The sequence below is a fragment of the Pyrgilauda ruficollis genome, unplaced genomic scaffold (genome assembly GCF_017590135.1).
Source record: "Pyrgilauda ruficollis isolate IOZ18807 unplaced genomic scaffold, ASM1759013v1 scaffold47, whole genome shotgun sequence".
NCBI lineage: Eukaryota > Metazoa > Chordata > Aves > Passeriformes > Passeridae > Pyrgilauda > Pyrgilauda ruficollis.
Genome location: NW_024526266.1, coordinates 2,651,774 through 2,679,304, shown reverse-complemented (window position 1 = coordinate 2,679,304; position 27,531 = coordinate 2,651,774). Strand labels below are relative to the sequence as shown.

The 27,531-nt window shown below is 43.1% G+C and overlaps 1 protein-coding gene across 6 annotated transcripts; it reads right to left on the bottom strand.

The window, feature by feature from the left end:
• On the bottom strand, positions 1-27,409 carry SOAT1 (sterol O-acyltransferase 1). Of its 6 annotated transcripts, none has more exons than XM_041479017.1 (17): positions 27,351-27,406; positions 25,357-25,448; positions 24,810-24,943; positions 17,384-17,442; positions 12,780-12,928; positions 12,624-12,683; positions 12,199-12,306; positions 10,230-10,512; positions 9,034-9,112; positions 8,320-8,401; positions 7,623-7,668; positions 6,400-6,529; positions 5,880-5,977; positions 5,308-5,406; positions 4,676-4,811; positions 3,626-3,771; positions 1-2,907 (listed from the first exon to the last, which is right to left on the bottom strand). In XM_041479017.1, exons 3-17 carry the CDS (start codon positions 24,931-24,933, stop codon positions 2,851-2,853), a joined length of 1,656 nt encoding a protein of 551 aa, XP_041334951.1. In that variant the 5' UTR covers positions 24,934-24,943; positions 25,357-25,448; positions 27,351-27,406; the 3' UTR covers positions 1-2,850. The 6 variants fall into 6 exon arrangements, 5 of the variants coding, with proteins under 5 accessions (XP_041334951.1, XP_041334954.1, XP_041334952.1 ...); XM_041479020.1 differs by lacking the exon at positions 27,351-27,406 and adding an exon at positions 27,086-27,321; XR_005956082.1 differs by lacking the exon at positions 4,676-4,811.
• Between the last annotated feature and the right edge of the window lie 122 nt (positions 27,410-27,531).

The window sequence follows — 27,531 nt, the reverse complement described above, 5'->3', positions numbered from 1 at the left end:
AGGACTCCACAGAGCTTTGGTCTTCCCAGGAACAAATAGTTTTCTGCATGAAAACCCCAGGACACATTTTGAAGGAGTAACACTGATTTTCGTGCAGTTATTGAGCAAGAAGCTGCAGCTGTACTGGCTGCCATTCCAAAGCTGGAGGCTTCCCACCTCACAACTCAGGGAGTTACCATGGAAGCAAGCTGCACAGTTCTTGTGTTGGAAAGAACCACAGAAAACAGTATATAATATATTACATTATATTAAGAGCTTGTAATGGGCAGGTTGGCAACCTTCACATCCTCACCACTGACCAGAACACTGCACTGCTCTGGCACTTGCAGTCTAAGAAACTCAAACGTGGTGTAATTGACTTTTAATTAAATAAGCAACGTGCAAAAGACTTACTATTTCCCCTCCAGCACTCTTGAGAAAAATGAAAATAAGCCCACATTCAAAAGCAAATTAAAAAACCCACAAAAGTGAAAGTAATCCAAATTGTTAATGCCCTGACAGCACGGTTGCCAGATGCCTTGATCTACAAGGCTGAAAACCTCAACTTGTCCAAAACTAAGACTAGTTCCAGCAGCTGAGCATCCCTTTCTGGTTGTCTTTAGCTTGCCAGATGCTCAAGCCCTCAGGCTTCAAACAGTGATGATGCTGACACAGTAAATGCTGATATTCCTTCTGGGCACGTGACAGTGCCAGGTGTGAGGGAAACACCAAAACAGGGCACAAAGTGCCATCCTTTGGTCTCTTTTTGAAAACACTGAAACTGTAAGAAGACCTGCCATGGGTTTCAAGATAGCAAACCAAGTCCCTAATCCATCCCACCCTCTTTGAGTGCAGTTACCTCTGTAAGTGTTTTGAGCACCAACCAAAAAAGAATTGGACTGAATCTCTTCCTGTACTAAGGAGGTCACAAAGCTGTTTGCCAAAGGGTGTTTTTTTGTATTTTTGACTATTTTTTCAATAAGGAATCTTAGTTGTTCCAGAACTTTTATTCTCTCCTCCCACAAAAGTTATGGTGAAAGATTTCAGATTTCTCAATCTGAATGATGATAAAGTAATCCATTTAATTCTCAGGATTTTATATATGAATACTGCCAAATCTGAGCATATAGTTCCTCTGAAATTACTTCAACAGTTTCATCAAACAATTTTTAGCAGAAGGTGTTGTAAGAGGAGAACCTCACACAGAAACACTATTTGGCAAATTTGACCTGGTACAATGTCCTTTCACAAGAGCATGATTCCTTCTTACTGAAGACTTGGAGGAGTTGAAGTAGTCCCCAGCATTAATGAAATTACTTCTGACTGAGGTCAGTGAAAGCAGAAGCCCAAAGGAGAGTCTGAAGTGGCTTGGGAGACAAGTCCATCAATGGTCCCAATACTGCTGGTATGAAACACCCAGGGCTGTAGGTAGTAAGGATATGCTGTTCTCCATTGGCAGTTTCTGATAACATTTGAGTAATTCTAACATATTTGCCACCAAAGTTCTGGTATCTCTATCAGGTGGCCCTTTTCACCAAGGTTAAGGTATGTCCATCAGGTGACCCTGTCTCAATAATGGGAGCTACAGTTCCAGTAAAACTGGAGTGATCTGTACCCAGACACTCTGCAAGTTCCCTGCTCTGTTTAGCACCTGAAGGAACCCTGATTCATTGCTATGGAAACACCAAATTCACACAGGGCCCTGCCTTTATTGGCGTGTGTGGGAGGATGTCCTACCTCTTCACCAAGAGGGCAGTACCCAGGAGGATGATCTCCACCTGAAGCCCCCTCTGATGCCAGGGCAGACACAGGCAGGTGACAAAGCAGCACTGGGTCAATCCTCTTTCCCCAGCAGCATTAAAAGCTTCTCCAATACACATGGGCAAGGTGTGCTGGCACATTGAATTGCACGTGGCCATTTCAAAGAAGATCATGCTCTGTACCTGTAAAGTTGATCCCATTTTCTTACAGTTTGGTCATATTATTTCAAGGTTTTCTGAGTAAAGAAACCCTTAAGAACCTGTGTACTTTAAAGCACCTGCCAAACTAAAGCAAAAGCTCTTTTACAAGTTAATCATGTTAAAAGAACTGATTACCTAGAACAGGAGAAAGGAACAGCAAGAAGAAAAAGTACTCCTCAAGTTACAAGGGCCTTCAGAGAACAAAAATGCTGTAAGGCAGTTGGGAACTAAAAGAATACAGAGAAACAAATTTTTGGTGTAAAAAGTCATATAAAGACTGCACACACCATGCCCTGCTTCTGATCCTGACTTAGCACAGTGACAATCCCTCTTCCTCTGCCCATTTTATCTCTGTTGGCATACAGGATGCAGTTTGAAGCCAGCCAGGAAAACTTTGGCCATCTTCAGAGCAAGGAGGCAAACACCCTGTTGCTCTGCCACTTGTCCATGTCACAGTGGCAGGCAGGATCATGAAGAACAGAAGTTTTGTAGACATCCCATTACCAAAAAGGAGAAAAAAAATTGCAAACGATGGCTAAGAAAGATGGACGGATACCAACAATGAGCTACCAGCAAATCTGACTAGCTTGCCTCTTGTCCAGAAAAGCAGCAACTTGGGGGGATCCCTGGATGAGTAGCATTCCAGTAGACTCCACCTTCAGCTCAATGTTTTACTGGCATGGAAATGGCTCAAAGTGGGACAGCATGTTATAGATGCTGCCTTTGAAGTCTGTTGCAATCCAGGTCAACTGGTTTGCTCCAGCAATATTTAAAAAAATTACAGTTTCTCCCCAATAATGAGGAGGCCCAACTTCCCTTAGAAAAAGTCTGTAGTAAGTTAGATTATTGGTCCAAATACTTGGAGGACACCTCTGTTTTTCTGTGATGTCATGGCCAGAGCACCCCATTTTCACATCTTCACATGACAGGACCACGAGCGTGGCTTTAAATAGTCCAGGAATGTGGGCTGCAAAACATGGAGAGGCAGTAAATTAGTCACAGGCCAACAGCACCAGCTGTGGTTCAGGATGCTAACAGGAAAGATCAAACGACATTTCTGCACCCTACAACCCTGTTCTTGCCTTCACTAAGCAGTGCCTGGAAGTGTAAGTACAGCCACAAGTTCTGTTGCATCAGGTAAACACTGTGCCTAGTAGCCTGTTCTATCAAGAAGCCAAGTAATTCATGATGGCAAACTCTGGAGGAGAATCAAACTTAAAATAGAGGCTGCCAAAGGATACCTTTGGTTAAAACTGTAATCAACCAGGACAGCGGGAAGTTTTGTCTAGAACAGAACCTGGTACCAAGAACATAAGTTAGAGAAAACAGCACCTAAACCCCAAACTACCCTGGGAGAGGCACAACAGGCCCAGTTTTTGTGGGCCTTCTACAAAAGTTTCTCCTGGCTTCACTGGCCAAGTGCTGCAGTTCCATCGCCACAGCCTAAATGAGGTCTAGCATATCCTCAGAAATGGGGTAACATCACCCTCAGTTTCAAGCAGTGAAATCCTACCAAGCACAGAACACACTTCTGTTAGGCAGCTTCTAGGCTAAATAACTCCTAAGGAATGGATATAGCACACTGCCAGAAAGGTTCATGCTCTTTAACTTCCACTCTTCCTGCACAGCAAGACAGGACAGCCAGTCCCACAGCTGGTTATCCCAGGGAATAAGCAGGCACTCACATTTTCCGTGGGGCAGTACTGGCGGGCGTACCACTCCTGGCTGTAGAGGCAGATGATGACACCCTGGCCCAGGAAGAGGGAAGTCCACATGATCACGTTCCAGAAGGGCCCTTTCCGACGGTCATTCAGGGTGAAGTTGAAGACCACTGAAAAGGAGAGGAATGAGAAGCATTATTCAGAAACAAAACTTAAGATTCAAGAATCAAAGATCAACAGATTTCACTGGATCTTCCCCTCCTTTCACTTCATCTCTAGAGCAACAAGGTTATTGCATGAAAATCTGATTATTCTTGGCAATAGAGCAAATACTCTGAGCTGATTCTCACATTTACTTCCAGTAAGTTTGCCAACAAGCTGTGTGCCTCTGGGGAATCAACATTTTTTGTGTTACACTGGTCACCAAGGCATGGCAGGGGTGGCCTACAGTTTATTAGAGCCCTCTAACTCAAAACACAAAAAGAAATGCAAGAGCTCTGACTTCTAAATGGGCTCTTCTGTTAGATAATACTATTTTCTGACCCAGAGTTGTGTAACAGAGATGTTTTAAAAACTTTTATTCTGTCTTCAGTCTCATGAGAAGGGTGAGACAATACAGATATAATTCATGCCATCATAAATCCATTTCCCACACTCTTCCTCACTGCAGTACTGAACTAATAGTTTCCTTATACTGTGAACAGAGGAAGACTGACAAGCTGCTGACACACAGCAATTCAACTACAGCCTGGCAAAGAGGAAGCAGGGCTGTTAAACTCTGTGCAGTGTCACAGGAACAGCAGTGTATCACATAGATCTCTATTCCTCGCCACCAGGACCTTGATCATCTAAGCCCCAAGCTTCCAAATCCTCTGTGTGTATATAGGTGTGTATCTCCTGAGCTGCAAAAATCCATTCACAAAGCTTGGACTCACAACTGCAGCCCCTGGGCAACAATACTGTGTGTTAGTGCTGAGGGAACAGCTGGCATCATTATCAAAAGCACAAAGCATGTGTCTCTAAAAAAAGCCACAAACCCACAGCCACTCCCACACTCTCTTCCTTGGAGCTTACCTCCAAAGCATGTAAACAGGCAGAAGAGAACTGGATAGAAGAAGCCAAAGCAGATGCTGAGGACATACTCGTGCACAGCAGCTGACACGGTGAAGACAGACAGCATGGCTGCTGCTCTGAACTTCTTCCCAAAAAACTGGGAGAGACAAGAATGCCAAGTATTAGGAGCTACTCTGCTGTGGTTTTTGTTTGGTTGTTGCAACACAGTGAATTTTCTTCCCTGAGCTAAGAAGGTTCTCCTCCAGCCAAGAGGCACGTGTGAAATGCTACATGCCTTGCAGAGCACCCTGGGGTTTAGGTGTTTCTCTTCAGGTATATTTCAGGTTCCCTGCATTAGTATTTGTGCTGAACCCACTCCTTAAATGCCTACCACAGCTCATGGAAACAGTGCAACATGAGTTCTGAGTGCTAAGGCAGTCTCTGCATTCCTACATCTCAGCCCCACGTTTTGCACACATTAAGGACTCGGAAATGAGCAATGGATCTCTCTAAAAGCACAGTGGCTCCCCACAACAGCTGACATGAAACATTTTTATGCTTCTAAACAGACAGGGATGCTGCATCTTGACAAATGTTTTGCCCAGTAGTTGAACGTTTAATTAAAAAAAAGAATAAATCTGCTTGTTACTCACCCAAAGGAAGTCCCTGTAGGCATAGTAATAGAGCCAGTCATGTACCACCACATTCCAGGTTCTGTAGTAGTTTGCATAGGATGTGGAATTCCACCAGTCCTGAAAGCACAGTGGAAAGACTATAAATCTAATAAAACATTCTAGAGGGCTTTTCTAGGATATCAAGTTGAAAAATATTGAACAAAAGAATACCAAGCTAACATAACAATTTGACCAAGCTTTCCATCACACTTCCAACATTCTACTTGGAGTATCAAGGTCTGGTTTTATCCCAAACTGCAGTGGCTGATGTGATAAAAGAACAAAGAGAGGGCTAATAGAGCTAATGGGTAGGTCTGTTGGCTGCTTCTGTTTGTGCACAGAAGAAACTGTTAAAGAAACTCAGACTGCCAGGCAGAAACCAAATCTGTTCTACAGCACAGCAACAAACTTAAGTCTTAACAGCATAAACCAAGCAAAATCCCATGGTTGCTTTGTTTGGTAAAACAATCTTCAGTTTCCTCCTTTTTTTTTTTTTTTAATTATGACAATGACTTTCAGAAGCTTTATCAACTACAGCTCCTGCTTCTCACCTTGTAGAACATCCTGTCTGCAAAGCGCAGCATCTCGGCAAACGCGTTGAGCCAGCAGTGAAGGAATGCAAAGAACACCAGGAAGAGGATCAGTACACCTGGAAACAAGGCACAGCCACACCAGTTTGGTAGTGTTTTCTCTCACACAAGCAAGAGTTTGTAGCGTTTTCTCTCAGCCACAAGCAAGAGCACCTAACACAGTCAAAAACTGTTCTTACAGGCACTGACACAGATGAGCTCTATTGTTTTGTACAGGTAGCACAACAGTATTCAGTTTCTCAGCACACCAGGCCCTGCTCGCCCCAGAGGGCAGCAGCAAGGCTGCCCCAGAGCCTGCAACTTGAAGACAATTAAATTCAAACCCAGCTTTTATTTTGTATTGCTGATTTTGAAGTTTTACTCCTTAATGCCGCAGTCTGCCCACAAGACCTTATTGATCTCTGCCTGTCATGAATGCGTCTCAAATGAAGCACTTCTCCCTTCCACAAAGATGAAAGTCACTCATGGATCTGGGCCTTACCTGGCAGGATGGAGTTGAAGATACAGAGGACCAGCCCTCGAAGGTTGAAGGTTTCCTGGCTACTGTTGCGAAACTGAGGAATGCAGAGTCTCACAAAGATGTAGTAGGCATAGAAAAGTGAGCCAAGCACCTGGAACAAAAATACCCCAAAACCTGACTTCATAACAGGAACACACAATTAACACATCACCACTTGCCAGCTCTAGGAGAGAACAGCAGCTGCCAACACAAGCCAAAATAATTTATTTTACATTGCTGCCAATAAACCTCCCTAAGGATCCAGGCAGAAAGAAAGCCACAGCAATCCCCAGAGCATACTGAACAGCCAGCAGCAAAATCAACTTCTCTTTTCTACTACAGCAGCTGTCAGTTTTTCCCAGTCCTATCAACTCACACGTTTTGACACAAAAAATCCATGCCACTGCCAAAGTGGGGAAAGTACCCTTGATGTACTTCCAATATAAGGGCAGAAATAATTGAAAAATACTAAGTGTATTTAAATCTAATATTAAAGCTTATTTTGATTTTATTCCAAAGTTGACATCTACAGGCCAAAGCACCTCAGGCTTTCTCTGGCTCATGAACTGATGTTGCGGATGTTGTGGTCAAAATGCCAGTCACTGTTGAAATACTCTGATGTAAGGCAGGTGTGTGCTCTGTCATCCTCTTTGTCCAACAGCAAGCAGCCAAAGGCCTGTTCATGCTGCCCTTTTTTAAAAAATTGTTTTGCTCTTTAGGCCATAAATGCATATTGTGTGATAGCAAAGGTTTCAGTCACACAAATCCATTACTTGGAAACCCATCCACAAGAAGCTACTGAAGCTCATGGCCACAAATGTGAAAAACCAGTCAGTCTTGAACTCAAGCACTGGGGATTGGGACTGCAGGCCTCATTATTTCAAAATTGCTTTGAATAACTGCAGAGAGGAAACTGTACCCCTGCACTACAATCAGGGTGAAAAAAGAGGGCATGGGTGTTGCTCTCACACACAGAGTTTTTTTTTTTTTATCTGGAGGCTTGTTTAAGCAAAGATTTTAATTTTTTCTTTCTTTGGTACAACCATTAGTGCAGCAAGATCACAGTTTATTTCTTAGTCACTGAAAAGTATTCTTTATTGGTAAGGCCATGCCAAGTAGAGTGATTTAATGCCAAAGAGAGCTGTTGAGCAACACATCTTAGATGATGTCCAAGAGTGTATCCTGCAGAAAGCTGCACCACTCACCTGTGCAAACTTGGTAGCTACATAGCCCCATCTTATTGTGGGATTCCTAGGAAAAAGAACAGGATATCACAGCTAAATAGGACCTCAAAGCAGCAAACCCCTCCCTTCAATTACTTGAAGGATTTTACAATTTTACTGACATATTCTCTGAAAAAAATGGCTTCTGAATTCCAGAATTCTTAATCTCCTGACGTCCAAGGGATGTCTGCCCAAATTGCTGGTTCCTCACTTTCAACTACAGCAGAACTCCAGCAATTCCATAAATGGGAAGGTATCTGGAGGGCAGCACTGTACAGTCCTGTAGGAGGTGGGGAACTGCAGTTTTATGAAGGACTGCTGACTTCACACAGCCAAAGTGCCACCCAGCAATGTACAGAAGAGTTTGGGAGTTCCCACTCATAAAGGCTTCAGCCTCAAACTCAGAGGCACAGCTGCTTATTAGCACCACATAAAACACACAGGTTCCTATTGCAGGAACTGTCTATCACTATATAATCTGTAGCAAGTTCTTAATTAGTTCAACTGCAAGTGAGTTTCCCAAATAAATAAAAGTAGAACTCCATGAGCAAGTCCTGCCCTTGCCAGTTTAACCACATCTTTCTGAAAGCTCTAACTCATAAATTGATCACACCCAGGGGTGCTTAATGTTGGCTTCAGTTTTCAGACTTCTTTAGTGTTCTGTTGTTGCTCACATTACCTGGGGTAGTTGTCTCTGTAGATGAGGGTGGGAGCAAAGAGGAAGTACAGGTACTGAGAAATTCTGGGAATATGTACTGTGCCTGGGAAGATGAGGAAATAAAAAACAAAAGCAATCTTTTTACTGACAGTTCAATTTCCCCCAGTACCCTTTCAAAAAACAGTGCCCTTCTCACCTCAGAAACCTCAGCCTGGAACTAAAGGCATGGGATTTGCAGAGAATAAAACAAACTCAACCTGTCAGATGGTGTGCATGAAGGACAGTTAGCAAGTGAGGGTAACCAACTATCTGCTAACATCTTGGTATCACATCTTCTTTCCTATCAACACATGGGTTCAGTCCAGTCAGCTCTAGCATGTCTTGCTTAAAAGGCCTTTTGTTCTATGACTGCTGTCACTTCAGATACAGCACCGAGCTGGAGGTCTGCAGGCAACACCTAGACAACTTTTACTCCTAAAAGAAGAAACATGGAATCCTGGAGAACAAAGACTTAAGATCCAGAGAGGACTCAGACCTGAACAACAGTCTAGCCTGTTGTCTAATATAACAATACAAATGAAATGGTTCAGGCTGAAATTATGATGCAAAACCTTCTGTCTCCCCATCCAAAGTCACCACTTCAAATCCCACCTCTCCAGCTCATGAGAGCAGCTCAAAGCAATGGAAGGAAAGCTAGAGCTGGCTATGTAAAATGAAGCAGGGCAAGTTACTCACCAGACTTGTCCTTCACTGAGGACAGGACTCTGGGTACGTTCTCCCGGATGAAGGAATGAGCCTTCATAACAAGACGAACCTGAAAGGCCAAGAGAAGAACAGCTCAGTGCTCTCATTTTCACAACCTTCCAGTGAAGACTGGATCAAGCATTTTACAGCAACACCTTCAGCATCTTGGTTTCTTTCCTATTCAGCCCTTTTACAAGGAAAGGGCTGCTTCCTCTGCCTACCAGCCTGTTTACCTGACATGCATTCCAAACTCTGCAAGGGGAAACATGCAGCAGCAACTATGGCTCAGGAGAGTCAAAACACATCTCATCTACACTTGCAGGACCACCACATACACAAGGACTCTGAATAACACCAGCAAGTCACTAATCAACTAACATGAACTTAAAATTGAAGGGAAATCCCTCTCCATTTCAGCATGCCAGGATGTTTCAAAGTCTAGGTGTCCTCCTGAAGTTACATGTGTTGTACAGCAATTATCACTACCTGGGTATAAGGTGGTGCCCCACATAAACAGTCCACAGCTGTCAAGCAGGTTTTTCTTTTAACTTTGTTTTAACACTGAAAAACCAAAAGTAGGGCCAGTACAAAGTTAATTCTTAAAACTCATCCCTGACCATCCTTGTTTTAACCTGATGGACTGACCAGACCTCCATTCCTGCACTTTTCTACTCCCTGCCACAAAAAAAAAAAAAAATCAAATTCCAAACAAGTCCTGATTACAGAACCAAGACACTTGCTTCTTGAGAACAGAAATGCCAACAGGAACCACTTCTTGGCCATGTACTTGCTTTTTTGGGTTTTGTTTTTTAAAGAGGAACATTACAGCTTCCTTATGGACTATGGCACAACATGTTCTTAAAATTGGCTTTAAACACTTAAGCAATCCACAAAACAACCAGAAACAAATGGAATTTCAGTAAAATCCACAGAAAAATCTTAAATACTGGGTAAAAACCCATGAGTGTTTTCCAGGTCAAAATGAAGTTTATTCTCTACTTTTTCTTATTAGATTTGCTGCACGTAACTGTCCTCAAGTCTCAGAGATGCTGCATCCACAGCCTTAGCTTAACTTAGTGAATATAAACAACACTTGACTCCTTTAGGAAAAAGGACCCTTTCCACTTTGAAAATAAAATGCAATTCAATGTATCCTAGGATCCAGAGGATGCAGGGTAGGGACTTACCTGTTCCAGGATTACAATGAAGCGGGAAGCTGGAGGCAGGGCATAGGATACTGCAACATAAGTTGGTCCAAACCCAAGGCCAGCTATTTGGAAGAGTGTGAACAGCATCCCATAGAAGAAAGAGTGGATTGCACGATGGGAGGAACTGGAATAGCCTTGGGCCCACCACACAAAAAGGTTGTATGGAACAACTACTGTGGCACTGAACATGCACAGCCAAGTACAGAAGACAACTGGGAACTTTCCAAAAACAAAGACCAGAAGATCAAATCCAAGGACCAGCCTAGAAGGCACAAGGTAAGAGACAATTTTTGAGCGTCCATTCTTTGATTAGAAATACTTCTACTCTACTAAGTGGCTACAAAACACAAAGGTTCCAGATAATAACTGTTTGACAGTCTGGATAGAAGTGACCGTGGCAATTTCAGCTCAGGGCTGTCTGTGGCAGCTTCAAGTGGCCATCCTCAAGTATCCCAGAAACTAAGAGAAGGACTGATGCTATCAGGGCTAGCAGGCAAAGCTTACCTTCAAATCCCACAGGGCTTAAGCACATCTCTAAGATCAGCATGTGCTTTAGGAGCAGGCTCAAGCTCATCCCTCCTAAGAACAGGCACGTGACTGAACAATCCACTGCTGGACGAGGGTCCAGGAGAGCTTTTGGGGAACACTCCCAGGACATCATCACTACTGCACTGAAACTTAGCTCTTCCCAGGGGTTTAAGCCTAAAGAGGCTTTTTCCCTGCCTCTATAGGCATGGGGTATTTTAACATCCAGCACTCAAACTTAGTTTAATCCTTTTCTGTGGGCATTCCCTATGGACTCAGTTTAGAAGTTATCCAAAAGGCTCAGGGTCATTAGAAGATCAGTCCAAATAGGACCAAATGGTGTGCATCAGGTGCTTTAGTCCATTAATCAAGCTTAAAACATAAGGACATAAACATAAGGCTGATCAACTTTACTGCCTCTCACGCTCATCAGAGCTTACTCCTACAATAAGCAGCTCTTCTAAACTAAGACCAGAGAAGATGACAGTACAGAATACACCAACAAAAGTTATTCCTTCTCAGGTGGAGGCTCAGTTGCAAACTAGATCCAAATTATCAGATCTAGCTAAAACCATAGATATTATTTATAAAGTAATCAGGGCATTCTGCCTTAGATGATTTTAAGGTAAATACCCATTCTCCCTCAATGTCCATACACTAATAAGTTAGGATCAGCTAAACAACATTCAGTAGCACACAAGCCTGTTCTTATACCCAGACTAAAGGGACAATAATTATAATCAGGATACAGCTCTGGTTTTGTACACTGAAGAGCAGATAATCAGCAAGATAAACACGTAATCCTACTTGTGTACATAAAATACAGCTTGCCAAAATACCATTTAAGCAACAAGTGAGGAAAGCAGTCTTTCACAATCTTATTCACAACTGGCTACCTGCAAAGCACTATCTTAGCAGTGGCTCTGCCAACATCCTTGAGATTTTTCCCCAGGAAAAACAAAGTTCTATTTTTGTTTGAGTACAAGCACAGTGTTCCAGAACTGTCAGAAGGACTGCTGAAGTATTTAAAAGTTTTTCTAAGCAGAGTCCTTCTTCAAGCAACACAAGCAGCTGAAAGCTGCTGTCTCATTAAAGATACCCAACCAAAGTATTCCACATTCCCTTTTGCCAGCCTCGTGATGAACTAAGCACGTTAGGCTGAACTGTGTGGCCACAATTCTCATGTAACACATCAGTTAGCAGTGTTTTCCTAATATCCAGCTTTCCAATTTGGAATGGTCATATCCTCTCAACAGGAATTCCAGCACATATTCTAAGTATGCCAAATTGAAACCCACACTTCCAGCAACACCCCAAGAAGGATTCTCCCTTCTTTCTGCACCATTCTGCAGTTTCATGTGCATCTGGCACTCTGGAAGAGCTATTCCCAGCCCTTATCCCTGTCTTTCCAAGGCATTCTTACCTTCCTTCATCAATGAAGTCTACTAGAAGTGTACTGAGGATGAAGACGATGAGAAGAGCGATGAACATGTGGTAGATTGTCCTGATGTGACTCACTTCAAACAGCTCACTAAGGGAGAGACCAGAGTTAAGGTACAAACACAGACACTTAGACACAGACACTGCCTCAGCTTATCCTCAGACAAAGGATAATTAGCCATGATCCCAGTGCTACTGAGATGGCTGTAATTAAGGTTTATATTTGCAAGATGTACTACAGATATTTTAGAAAGAGAGAAGCTTGAACAGATTAATCCCCATGGATTTGAACACTAGACTGTGGGTGGTGGCAGGGAAAGTACCTCAAAGCAAAGGCTCATTAGTTTGCTGTCAAGGGTATTTTCAGTGCATTTGATGAAATTACTTTGATGAAGTTAAGTTACTCACTCCAAGAGGGACCTCCTGGCAGTAAAGATTTTCCCATGTTCTGGAGGGGCCCTCGAATTCCTGCAAAGAATATTTGTTTGACATTTGAGACAAAAAAGGAAATAAAGCTTCCAGGAAACGTAACCTTGTTATAGCAACAGCTTAAAAGGAACTTACTTGGCTTTGTGCAGTTCCTTCTCTGCACAGGAAGCTGGGAAAAGGGAGGCTGGAGATGAGGAATCCAGGAGCGCCGATTTTGCCACCAAACAGTTCACAAACTCTGTGAAGTGACTGTCCACCTCCTTCATGAAAGCTGGCTTCAGTTGCTGACAGAATAAAAACACAGCAGCAAACTGTTTAACTTGCTGGATACATTTTCATAAAATATTTATATTCCTTTTTATCCTGGAGTAGGACAGAGCAAGGCATCAAGAAAACATTTCTGTACCACATACCAAGAGTTGGACCCTACTTGGATAAGACTGGGGCTTATCCTGGCCTGTTCACACACCTCAGGCCAGAGGACTTGGAATAACATTTATATTCTCCATGAGATTCAACACAGAATTGATCTAGCCTTTTAGAAGGCTTATCAGAGTTCTGAGAATTTAGTTCCTTAACATTTAGTCCTCAGACACTAAATGTGATGGAGCCAAGTGAAGAAGCACAGCTGAGAGCCAACCTCTGAGCTCTGCCAGCCAGCCATCACCTTCAGCACAGGCAAAAGGCAAGTTTCAAGAAATTATTTAAAATCTAATTTCACACGATGTTTTGTTTTCTTAATGCAAGTGTTTACTAGCCATGTTTATCTGGGATCTGCCATCCTTTGCCTGGGATTTTTCCAGTTTGCCTCCAGATTCAAGGTGCAAGTCTTCCTACATGATAATTACATATCATCATTTCATCTGCTTTTCTTACTCAAGAAGCTCAAGAAACACATATGTTTCCCAGATCAGAATTTCCAACTCCTATCTACTTGCTCATCTGGAAGGTTGAAAAGGAAAAAAACATCTGTTTTCAAGGAGCTTTCTGGAAGAGAGGGTTGTGTGGAGACCTCACAGCACCTGCCAGGATCTGAAGGGGACCTACAGGGAAGTCAGAGAGGGACTCTTCATGAGGAACTGGAGTGACAGGACAAGGGCCAGTGGCTTCTAACTGGCAGAGGGTAAGTTTAAATCAGATGTTAGGAAAAAATTCTTCCCTGTAAGGGTGGGCAGGCCTGGCACAGGGTGCCCAGAGAAGCTGTGGCTGCCCCTGGATCCCTGGAAGTGCCCATGGCCAGGTTGGATGGGGCTCTGAGCAACCTGGGATAGTGGAAGGTGTCCCTGCCCATGGCAGGGGGTGGGACAGGATGATCTTTAAGGTCCTTTCCAACCCAAACTATTCCATGATCCTATAAAATACATGAACAGATGATGTATTCTTAAAAAATGCTCCTACTTAATGTGACAACAGCCAAGTAAGTTTAACTCTCTGGCAGAAAATACAAGACAATCTGAAGTGAGACACATCCAAGCAGAAGACCCTGAAGTCACTGGATCAGAACTCTACATTCCTCTCATTTTGTAGTGGTCAGATCCAGAGAGATCTCTTGAAACAAAAGGTGCAGTAGGAGAAGGAGCAGATTAATATTTAACTTTAAAAAACATTTTTCTCCTATTTGGCAGCTTCCAGAATAGAGTAAATATGCTTCCCCCGTGCTTAACAAAATTCTTAGAGACCTCACAGCACCTGCCAGGATCTGAAGGGGACCTACAGGGAAGTCAGAGAGGGACTCTTCATGAGGAACTGGAGTGACAGGACAAGGGCCAGTGGCTTCTAACTGGCAGAGGGTAAGTTTAAATCAGATGTTAGGAAAAAATTCTTCCCTGTAAGGGTGGGCAGGCCTGGCACAGGGTGCCCAGAGAAGCTGTGGCTGCCCCTGGATCCCTGGAAGTGCCCATGGCCAGGCTGGATGGGGCTCTGAGCAACCTGGGATAGTGGAAGGTGTCCCTGCCCATGGCAGGGGGTGGGACAGGATGATCTTTAAGGTCCTTTCCAACCCAAACTATTCCATGATCCTATAAAATACATGAACAGATGATGTATTCTTAAAAAATGCTCCTACTTAATGTGACAACAGCCAAGTAAGTTTAACTCTCTGGCAGAAAATACAAGACAATCTGAAGTGAGACACATCCAAGCAGAAGACCCTGAAGTCACTGGATCAGAACTCTACATTCCTCTCATTTTGTAGTGGTCAGATCCAGAGAGATCTCTTGAAACAAAAGGTGCAGTAGGAGAAGGAGCAGATTAATATTTAACTTTAAAAAACATTTTTCTCCTATTTGGCAGCTTCCAGAATAGAGTAAATATGCTTCCCCCGTGCTTAACAAAATTCTTAGGATCTGGCCACTTTTAGATATTGCTTCCTGGGAGGCAAAAAAGAGGATTGTCTCTGCAAGAGACATGAACTTGTTCCTTTAAAAACAAGAGAAAAAATATAAACAACAAATACTGAGTACTTGTGAATATAACCTGTAACAGAAGATGTTGGTGCTCTCTGGTACAGCCTAATGTTACAGCATACATGCACATATCCCTACAAAAAAGTCAAATAGAAATTCCTATTTCTGTTGGAGTCCTCAAATTTCCATGCTAAACAAAGCATTATTCATTCCCATCAAAATATATATATTTTTTAATAGTGTCTCCCCATTTTCAGTCTAATCTCTCCTCAAGTGAGGCTTCAGCAGATGGTATTTCCTTAAAGTACCTCTTCCCTTTGGCTGGCACTCTGCTGAGATTGTCTCCTCCCAACACAGTCCTTCAGGGCTGATTCCAACATGTGCATGTTTCTATTGGGAGAGCAGGGCTCCAGTTCTTAATAGATTAAATCAAATACAAACTGGAGTACAGGTCCTACAGTAATTGCAACTAACTGTAATTACAAACCAAAAACCCTTGAAAGAATGCTATGCCATCAAAAGCAGAAGCTGGCCAATAATAAAAAATTGATGGCAAGTCAGAAAGTTGAGGGAAGTAACCCTTTACTTACAAAATTGCAACAGTTCCCCAGAACTGTACTCATTCTAACAGATTTAGTAATTTTTGGCACTGACACGTGACAGCCCTGACCTAGTGACAGAACACACCATTCTCAGCTCCTTTTAGAATGAATAAAGGACTGGACTTTTACACCACAGATGCCTGAAGACCTCCTATGCATGAGGAACATCCAGCTCCTACAAATCCCACTTCCACCTTGACCAGGCTTTTCACAAGTCAAGTATCTGCCTAGAAGTTAGATACCCATCACAGAAAAAGTAAACTGTAATCCAAGCCTCTGTTCAGTGGTTCCCAAAACAAAAGGGCCCAGCACTCCAGGAATTCTCAGGGATTTTGCAGTAGGGTGTATTTTTGTTTGTTTTTTTTTTTTCCCCCTCAGTCTTGAGGCACCTGAAACAAATCTGCAAGCTGAATTACTCAAAGCTTAAAATCTGAACTCCCTGTGTTTTGGGAGAAACTTCAGCAATTAAAACACCCACAAAGAATCCTAGAAAACCAGTGGTAAGAAAACTTTTTCTATTAATTGTGTCTCAAAGCTGGTGACCTGAAAAAAAAAAAAAAAAAGAAACAAGAGACACTCCTGAAGAAAGAAATCCAAGGTCAAGTTGTCCCCTTGCAACCAGCTAGTGCTCCCTGGAACTTCCAAAGCTACTTGTGCTACAGTGAAAGCCTTCTCCTGCAAACACCCACTGCCAACAGAGTGATTATCAACGACTGTTCTGTCTGCAGAGAAGTTACCAGGCTTGATCTCCTGTTCTCAGTAAGGATAAACAGGATAAGACAACATCCAAAATAAAATTCTGAGCTGACTACCTCTCTAAAGGGATGAATTTAAGGAGTTTCATCAAAAAGAAGCAGCACACCTTTTGCAGAAGACTATTTAAATACACCTTAGTTATACCTGTTATAAATGACACACCAACTATAGAGGAAGGGAGAAAAAGGGAAAAAAAAAAGACTGAAACAGGAAAATATCTCAAAGGTGCAATGTATTTTTCTCTGTCTTCTAAATATCCACTCCCTACTATTCATGTCAAGCTGGCACAATTAGATTACTTCAGATTTACCACGGAATTTTCTGCAATACAATTATGCAAGAGCACAGGGCAATTTGCCCTGAAGAACACGGGAGCCACAAAACAATGGTTAACAAGGAGGTGCAGTTCATCATTAGCCAATTTCGTTTAATTTGGGCATAAATCACCTTAATATAATCTAAGACAAAGGCAGCCCACACAGATGCAGATGGTGCCAGAAACACCCAGTGCTATTTTCTATGAGGATATTGTTCACTGACAAAAAGAATGAGACCAAAGCTCCGGGAGTTCATCTCCACAGCCAGGGCAGCAGCAGCTGTGGGGTGCAAGCTCCATGCTGCCCTTTATTCAATGGATAGCAGGACACAGAGCATTTTAAAGGCTCAATATGCAAGCAGGCTGGCTAATCATCACACTGCCAAAAGTTAGTGGCAAGGCAATTTCAATTTTATTTACAGGTTTCAAAGTTCATTCTTATCTTTGGACTTCAACCTGTTGGGGTCAAGTAAGACAGAACCTCATTACATAAGATTATCCCTCTTGTGCTAAGTGGGAGAGAGAAAGAGGGCTGTGGAAAAGTCACTGCACTCAATCTAGGACTGAATAGGGCTATTTGTGTTCCAGGGCTAGTGACTCTCCAAAAGACTTCCAGGGTCAATTGTCCTGCTCCCCACCACAAGCAAGAATTGTGTTTACCTCAGCTTCTGCTATGAGCTGCATTTTCCTCGTTATCACGTGGTCCACATCAACCCAGCCTAAGGAAGGAAAGCAAATATTCAATATTTTTTGTTGCATGTCTGAAAACACAAAAAGCACAGCATACAGTAGTTCAGACACCAATTTTTCAATAGCATTTCTGACTTCTAACAGGGTCCTACTAAACTCAAATCAAAGCTGCAGGAAGTTCATAAACTGTGACCACATATTTCAGGATCATAGCACTGTAAGGCAGTCCACAACTGAGAACATGCTGGATTTTATTTTTCATCAGCAACTGCAAATTTTTCCAAGGTCCCTAAACATATTCAGCCTTGAAGCAGCAATCAGAATGACCCTTAGAAGGTCATTTCCAAGTGTGCTGATTTTTTATCAGGGTTTTATCTTAACCAGACGTAAGCTTAGTTTGTCTGGAGGCCTCTACACTGCCAACAGACAAGGCAGCCAGCCACAGCTATTGGTAAAATACCATGATCAGCTCTGAGACAGGCTGAATGGCAAGTTGGACAGTTATCCTGTGTTCAAACCTGGCCATTCCCACTCCTTTTATCCCCCAGGAGAAGTGCTAGATATCAGCGTGACTGTATTCCTTAATGTGTTTGACTGTTTGAGTAAACAGTCAGGTTTAACATGCCATCAATATAATCTGACTTTTGTCATTACTCACACCATTGGCCAACAGGTAAAGCCTCAAATGCCACCTTTCTTTCACATTAAAAACTACATATCTGAGATGCCTCTGTGACATCAAGAGGAACAACACCCACAGGTCAGACATTTCAGACTAGCTGTGTTTTAGGACAAGCACCAGCTGGTGTTTCACTTCCCCAATAACAACAACACAGAAGATAAAGTTACTTAAAACACAGAGTCTTGCACATGAAGAAAAATCAAGATTGAAGCAGCAGCATCCATCCCCCTAAAATACCAGTCAGACTGAAAAGATAGCAGCAAACCTTGCCTTGTTCTTATCCTTTGGCATTTATAGCTACAGCACCACCTTACACACCAACACACTGCCAGCATTACAACTTGCATGTTTGGTTTCTAAGACAACATTAACACTTTTAGAAAAAGAAGGTACTGAAGTGATTCCCTAATAAGATTCCAGGGAAGCATGAGCTAACAGATTTGTTGTAGAGGTGCCAAAGTTGTGCTGCTGTGAGACAAGAAAACAGACTGAGAGCACTACCACAGTGCATAACGTGACCTCCTTGTATGAGCACAGCCTCTACACACAGAGCAGTTTCATTTTCAGAGCAGGAAGTGCCTCTGTGCTGCTCAGGAGCCTCAGTCAGTCTGTTTGAGCAACCGGCTTTAAGTATTTTAGGTAGGCCTGCTTCAGAGGTGACTCCAATTCCAGTACTGGAAAAGAGTACAACAACACAAGAAACTTTCACTTCAGTGCAGCTATGATCAGTTGTTAGCATCAATTCCCCTTCCCACTGATCAAACAGGAATTTTGATTTTTGTCTGTCTGCAGGAATTTTGGTTTTTTCCTATCTGCTACACAAGCTGTAGATTTAAGGACAGACCAGCAACAACTGCCTATCACTTAGCAGACTTCTAATGTAACAACAAACAAGGAAACTGCTTGACACCATTGATTTTGGCTGCATCCAGGATCCCTTTTTACAAAAATAGAACTCCTGGTTGCTAAGCATCTCACCTCCAAGACAAAAATAAAAAACAACCAAACACCTCAGAATCTGAGCTCATTGTGCTGTTACATTTGCAGAACAACAGCAGTTTGGAAAACAATTTGAGAAGAATGTAAGATGCCCTTGACCCACTCAGCTCATGCACTTTGCTGGTCTCAAATAAGTTCACCTCCGATATATTAAAAAAATAAATGAAGTTGTTCCACAAGCAGCAGAACTGTATCCTCTTCAGATGTTCTCAGGGGCTCTACTCCCTTCACTGTGCCACTCCACAACTGTATTCCTGGCCTGCTCCTTCTATTACTACTATGGGAAGAACCCCTTGTGCTGACCTGAGAGCAGAACAGAGGTGCTGAGCTCAAAGAAAAACTAACCTTTCCCTTCAAAAACTAAGAATTTGTGTCCTTACTCAGCTGCCAATCTTCAAGATAATATCAAGTTTGCTTGAAGCCACCCAACAACAGCCAAAGAGAACAGGACACATGGGACTTAAGGAATTGCATTACCTCCTTTTAAAGATAAGCTAAAAATAAAATAACCAGTTCTTTGACCATATATTTCCTGTCAGATCTTGCCTTTGAAGCCTCAGTCGTTAAAAACTCACATTAAAAGCTACCCAGGGCATGGCTCAGTTTGGAAATAAAACACCCTTTTCTACTATAAGGCCTTAAAATTTGGTATAGCTTTACATATACCAAATGTCCAGCTTTAATGCTTGTACAAGAAATGAGGACAATCTCTGACCTGCTGATGCTGCAATTACTAAATTGCAGTTTGAAGTGTCCTCCTGTCACTTTAATTGCCCTCATACTAGTGTGCATGCACAGAAAAGATTAGAAAAACAGCATATTTTAATAGGTTTTAAAATCAAGATCTCCATAGCTTCAGCCTAAGCAACTCATATGACAAAATAAACTCACCTGTGAACTTGTCTTTCTCAACACAAAATCTTCTGTAGAAGAAAACTCATCCCAAACCAACCCATTCTGCTGTATTGCATCACCCCATAAACCCAGCTGTGTCACAAGGCAGATACCAGAGAAAAAGCACATCATCTTTAATCACTCAACTTCCCTTGCACAAGACACCACTTATGTTCTGTCAGGTCACTGGAGAAGAGATTCACCACATGATTTTGAGTCTAAAAGGAAATGTGCACTGCTGAGAAGTCCAAATCTTCACTTTCCTTTGACCTTGCAAATGAAGCCTGGATCCCTCTGTATCACTTTGGGATTGTAACAGCATTATGGAAAAATGGACTCAAGGCTGCACTCTACAAGGAGGCACATCTTTGCATTTAAAAGAAATTAAGATATGCCTTAAGAAGACAGAAAATATATATAAAGTCATGAGAAAGCTGTCTTGAAGACCAGTATGAAATAGTGCCCAATTTCAGAGGAGGCTTAAGCAGGGCTTGCTTTGGAAGAGCTTTGGTTCACAGGGAGAAGTTTTTTATTTAATGGCCTTGGGTTCCCTTCCCACCAGCAAGGACATTAACAAGATCTTTAGAGGGCCACTGGTCTTGAGCTTGATCCTTTTAGAATGTGACTCCTGTGTACAGACCAAATTCCAAGCAGGTTCAAAAGTCAGAAGAAAAAATTATTGAACAATTTAATTGTAAGCTTTGTTTCTCTTTGAAAACCAAGCCAATAAAAAAAAATCACCTGAAGATTGAGAAAGTTTCTTAATTGTTGAGAAGTTGAGCAACTAAAATTTCACAAGACTGAAAAAGTACCTCTTCCAAAGGATCTTGATGTCCCTTTTTCAACCCACTCTTGTACATTTTACAAATAAGTGACATTTGAAATGGGTAGAGAATCACTCACATGATGTTGGGGCTGCAGCTTGGGATCCAAAAAAACCCAGCTTTGTCAGTTCTTGATAAGACAACTTCCCATTCAAGAGGTTAAAGCAACACAGGCAGAAAGACTTCATTACTGTCAGTCACCTGGATTTAAAGGCTCCCTCTCCAAAAACACTGAAGATTTTATCAGAAGCAAAGCAACAGTAAAGCAAATCTAGTGCAGGGCTACTGTAAAGAGGGGAGGAGTTCCATATTGCTACAATACAACACACATTGATAATTTGATGCTAATGAGCTCTTATGCTTACTTATGGTAATTTATTAGGCCACTCAGCAATTAGAGGCAAGTTATGACTAGACTCAGATGATCTGTTTAAAGAATTCACAGGCCACAGGTCACTGCACTGCTGGGCAAGCATTTAGCTTAAAAAGTCAGTTCTGCAGGACATGGAACCCAAACAGCCTCTTCACCAGCAGGAAGGAAAACCAGCATTCTCTACATTACGCTACCATGTCCACAGGCTCTTCACAAGAAACTGCTGAGCCTTCACCCAAACCACAGGTTCCAAAACATGACAGCCCCTAAAATTACCAGAATCCACCTAGACAAAACAGCTTTTTGATCTATCTCTCAGAAACACATCCCAGATACTCAATTCAAGCAGCTCAATCCACAAGAAGAAGCCTGTTGAAACACTGAACACTCATTGCTGTGAGTCATACAGCAAAGGCTAAATCTCTCCAAATTGCTCCCCCTTGGAGAGCTCTCTCCTCCTCCATCCCTCTGTAGGCACACAATTTGTGCATCACCATGAACTTTTGCACCAGGGATGATCGATAGTGACCTCACTGGAAGATAACAGCCCCTTCCTAAGATCAGCATTACCAGTCAGGCTTACTCACACCAAACAGATATGCCACATAGCTTGTTTGCAGATCAGCCTCCAGAGACACTTCCAGTCCTTGCCTGTTATCTGGGCAAACAAGAACAGACTCCAAACCCACCTTTTTACTGCTCTGAACACACTATCTGAGCATTTTAGAGGCATTCAGGTACACACTTATGATGCATGTCCTCTCTAGCCTTTTAAGATGTGTCCATGCAGTTTGTTATGCTCACTCCAGGTGTCTGGTACAGTCTGATACCAATATCTCATTAGGCTGAGCAGTTCTGTATTTCTCTATGTACCTCCTGCTGAAAACATATAAGACTAATCTTATTAAGGAAGCCTGGCTTTTGACAGGGTATTATTGCCACCTAGATCATCTGCTGACTCTAAACCAGGACCAAATTAGTTGTTTAATTACAACTCTGGAGCTAATTCAAGGAAGAGAAATTATGTATAAGTCTGAAGTTCAGCTACTCTGTCAAAGTGAAATTGCAGGCTGAAAAATTACAAGATAGAAACAAAGAAATCTTCTGGCAATCTCCAAGTTATGAGTATTTTCACACTTCTATAAAATTTGGCATACCTGAGTAAAAACTATCTGAATCTTAGAACCCAAACAATGAGACAGTCTTCAGTAGCATGGCAGAACCAAGAAAAAAGAATAACCTCAACTGTACAAAAGGAAGAGTCAGACCTACTGTAGCTCTAAAGCCAATACATGTATTAAAATTATTCCTCTAAGCAATTTCAGATCAGCCAAAGGATTTGAGTTTTAATGAAGAAAGGATTAAGGACCCAAAAGCTTCTGTAGAAAGTTCACACACTTCTGGAAACAAGTCAGTTGGCCCTCGACACCTCAGCTCTTACTGTAAAAAGCAGATTGTGTTTGCTATAATCAGAGAGGATCAAGGGTGGGTAATCATGTTAAAGGTTTAGTTTTTCTATGGCTATAACTGCTACAAACATGCTACATATTTACTTCTGTACATTCTTGGCCTGGCTAGAATCCCTTGACTGCAACAAACATGCATTCTGTCTAAAATTCCTCACAAACACGCAGCATTAAGTTGTTACAATACAAAAAAAGCTGTTGCCAGACAGCAGATCATTAGCCTCACACTGCCTTTGTGCACATCAGCACTAATGCCTCAGAAACAGCTATTCAGGAGAGAATGGCCAGGACAAAAGAAAGAGAAAAAACATCTATGCCTGTTCTGAGAAATTCTCCCACCTCAGTCATAAAAGTCCTACCTAGTTACATGGGCACCCTGAACTACATGAAGAGGCCACTGTCTGCAACTCATGAACACTTCAGCTTCATAAACCTTCAACCTTTGGGCCACAGAACTGCTGATTTAACTCCCCTGCACAGAGGAATTCCTGACCAGAGGGATGCATCTTTCTCCCATGCCTCAAGGCATCAGATTCAAGCCTCCTACCTCTCTGTGTTATTCCTATTGTCACCAGCACTGAGGTAAGAAACACTTTGTGACACCCCTGCTCAATTGGCAGCAACCTTGGCAGGTAAGATGCACTCAAGTCTTGACTGACCAGGATTCCTCCCTGCTGTCTCTCACTGCAGTTTGTGTGGGATTTAAACCACACTGCACTGTTCCAAGCCAACCCACCAGGCACATGGGCACTCTGAAGAGATCTACTCCAAGATGTTGGTTTGCTACACACTCACAGTATCTCACCTGCAGTGAGGTTTTATCACATCTCAGAGGTGTTAAAATGAACGGCCTGTAAAGACAGACACACCCACCCATCCAGTCCTAATTATCACTGCTCTATTTATTACTTACCCTTCATTTATTACAATTAAGGAGTTTCCACACATGAAAAGGTTAAAGTGATAGAACTCTACTCCCAAGCTCAGCATCACTGCATTCCAGTAGACACCAACTCCCTGCAATTTTCTAATACAGTCCCATTTGATTCAATTAAAATTATGTGCCACCAAAATCTTACAATCCCAGTTCTCCAAGCAGTTTGTGGGATGGCTTTCTCTCCAATGCATTTTATTTTCAATAAGAAATCTGACTTGTCCTAGACTTAAACATGCTCCAACTTCCATTTCAGTTGAAAGAAGTACTATTGAAATAGTGATGATAACCAGAAGCATATCAGTGAGAATTATCTCCTTGGGTCACTGGCACCAGGATTTTGGATCTTGTACTCATATGGCACATTGTGATAACCTACTTTAGCTTTTTGCTTAATCTATCTCAAAGAGAAAGTAAACAAGCTGCAGTTTCATCTCCAACCTCCTTATCATAGGCTGGAATGTGGTACAGCATAAACCAGGAATTACAGAGGGTCACAGGCAAAACCACTCATAGTGCCACACAACTGTCCCTGTAACCCAAGGGACAGGGCATGGCAGCATTGACCCTTCCACAAAGCCAACTTTAAGCCACATAACTTCTAAGGTGACCACAAAACAAATGAACAGACAAAACTGTGGATTGTTCAGTTTTCTGGTAGCCAAGATTTAGTCTGAATAAAAGGGATTCTGGGATTCTGTCATGTCCTGACATGAACAGAATCCCAGAGCAGCAGAGAATCATTCTCTGTGCATCCTACCTCCACCTGTCTGTCAGGTGGACACAGCACCTTAGCCAGGCATGTTAAAGACCATTTTCTTCCATCTTGAGAAGTCACATACTTAAAGGCCATAAATGAAGTGAGATGAAGTCCCAGAAAAAGCATTAACCAAGATTACTCAAAAGTATTTCCAGGAGGCATTTGCACCATTTACAGTTCTAATGAATCTCTTCCTCCTGTGACAGTTAATCACTGTTTTAGATCCCTGCAAGCACTGCAGTGCACAGCTCCTGAGGGAAAGCTCTGCAGGACAGCATCCCAAACAACCCACACCTACTGAAGGGGTGCAGTGCAGCTGGGACACAGGGAGCTCCACCTTCAGCCCTCCCAGAGACAGAAAAACAGAAATGAAGGAGCAAAGAGATACAGCCATGAGTAGAAACAGCATCTTAAAGGAAATCACATCCCAGAGATGCAACCAGTGCTGAGCCACTGAGTCTCACCATTGCTTGAGTTTTGAAAGGACCTCTCGCTCTCAGGTCTCCTCTGTGTTTCTTCATTCTCAGGGACCTTGGAGGTTGCAGTGGAGCCAGACTGGCGTTTCCTTACACCATCATCTCCTGCCATGGTTACCTAGCTAGATCAGAAAAAGAGAGAAATAATTAACGATAAAAATCTCATCTATTGTTCCATAATATATTTACATAAAGTTGGGCTTTCTTCCCTTCATTATGAATTCAGAGCGAGGATAGAGGAAATTCAGCACATGCTTGAATTAGTCATTTACTGTTGATCACACTTCCTTTCCCTTACTACAAGCAGTACAGGAACAAAGTAGCCAAATAAGTTCCCCTACCAAATAAAACATCTCCCCACACCACCCTCTTTTCCCTACAGGTCTTATAACTACTTAAATAACTTAAGCTTTTGCGAAATCTTTAAAATCACAAAAAGCCCTTGCAATTCTTTCTGACAGCCAGATGGACATCAAGACTTGTCTTCCATGAGCTGTGGCAGGTTTACTTTGTGGAATCACCAGCAATATTTGACCTGAGCCAAGTCCCTTCCTTGTCAGGTTCTCAGCTGTTGCTCAGGAGCAGCTTCCTCAATGGATCCTTGCGTTCTGCTTGGTCAGACAACGGCTACGTTGCAAATCAAGGAAAAACAGGAAGAGAATCAGGTTTGAACTACACCAGTTCCAATAACAAAGGTCACTGCTGGGGACAGAGCTGCCAGCAGGGAACACCTGAAGCACCACATGCAGGTGGAAAACAGAATTTTCGGCTAAAGAGAAGTGGACAAGGAGACTCTAGTTTGGCCACAAACTGCTATCCCAGAACACTTTCCATAAAATTCATCTTAAGAATCTCTTGGCAATGTAGCTACAACCAGGGACAATTTTCAGATTTTTTCCAGAAAACCTCACAGGCATGTATGTAACCACATTTTCAAGCTTGATATATTTTTTCATCTTGGCACAAACTCTGCAGCAGATGTGTTTAGCTGCTAGTGAACAGCATACGTGCACCAGCACAGATGAGCTGTTACAGACAGGCCAGGAAAACTCAGGAACTGGTGAAAAAACAAATTAAGGATGGATTACCTCCGAATAAGGAGGCTGGCACATCTGCAAAAGGGAAATAAAACTATGACCAGAGCTTTTCAGAACTCAACTTCCTGTGTTTGTCCCTCTAGTAGGAGAGTCTCCTATTCTCCTTTCAGGCTGCACAGCACACAGGGGAGAAACACCAGCCACCACCAAACAAAAAATCAATAGTTGGGTGAGTTTTCCAGCTCAAATTGGGGACCAGAATTCTTGTCTTGGGACACTTTTCACCTTCTTCAAGAGCTTAGGAAGGCATTCCTTCCTCACCGGTGCAGAGTGGTTACAGTATCTAACTGAAAGCTTAACAGAAGGAGTTAAAAATAACCAATCTTGGGGTGGGGGGGAAGGAAAAGTCATGTGTGGCATGAACTTTAAAACAATTAACTTAAAGAGTTAATAATTCAGATAGGCTGTTATCACAGCACAGCCTTTTTCACGCTGAAATACGAAGTCTGCTAGGGGAAATCTATGAAAACAAACATTTTCCTAGTCTAGTTCCCATACGAACAGAGGCGCAGCATTACGGTACCTAAGCAATTATCAGCAAATCAGAGCCTAAAGAGAGATCAGCCCATCTTTACTAGAACCGAAACATTCAAGACACAATGCCAGGATAACTCCAAGATGTTCACCACCCCCCTCACAAGAGGAAATCGCTCCTCACAATAGTAAACACTCCTTTCACCCCACTCTGAGGACATCCACAACTGCAGATGAAGTTTGTAGTGCTACAAGCCCATTAACAGATTTCCTAGCAGAGACTCCCTGGTTTCACTGGTACCTGATTTACGGTACTCGCAAAGGGCTCAGAGACCTTGAGCTTCTCCGCCTTCCCTTTGGACAAACTGGTAATTAATCAGAAGATGCTTTGGGAGAAAAGCAACACTTTACAGGAAGTTCATCTTTGCGTTTCAAAAGGCTCGGTGAGGAACAGCTAGGAAACGGCACGGTTTAGGCTGGAAGGGACCTTCAAGATCACCTAATTCCAAGCCCCTGCCTCCAACACCAATCACACTAGATAACACCCTTATCCCAAAGATTTCCATCTCTCTAAAGTTTTCCTTCGAAAACTCTTGGCCCTCGGGCACAGCCCCACCTCGCAGACCCGGACCGTCGGTACCTGCAGAGCGAACCACACAGGGACCAAAACAAAGTTAAGGTCACTCCACAAACCAAAGTTAAGGTCACCGCACGGCTCATCCGCAACGACACCGGCAGGAAAAGGTTTTTTATCCGAAGCCTGAGGACATCGCTGGGAGCTGCCCAAAGCGCTGCCGAGGCTCCGAGCCAGCCCCTGCCCCGCTGCCTCCCTGCACGCCCCCGCCGAGCCCCAGCCCCGAGCGGCTGCGGGAGCCGCTTTGCCCGGGAGCGGGGCGGGACGGCGCGGGCACGTTCCCGTGGCCGGTGCCGCGGTGGCCGCCAGCCCGCGGTGTGTCACCTCAGGGGCGGCCGAGCCGCTGCCTCCTCCGCGCGCCGCCGCTCCGCTCTTCGCCGCTCCCGCCCGCTCCTCCCGCCGCGCGCGCCGCCGCCGCCTCTTCCCGGGGCTCGCGCACGTCACGGCGCAGGGGGCGGGGGGAGCGGCGGTGCCGCCCATTGGCCGAGGAGGCGGCTCCGCGGGG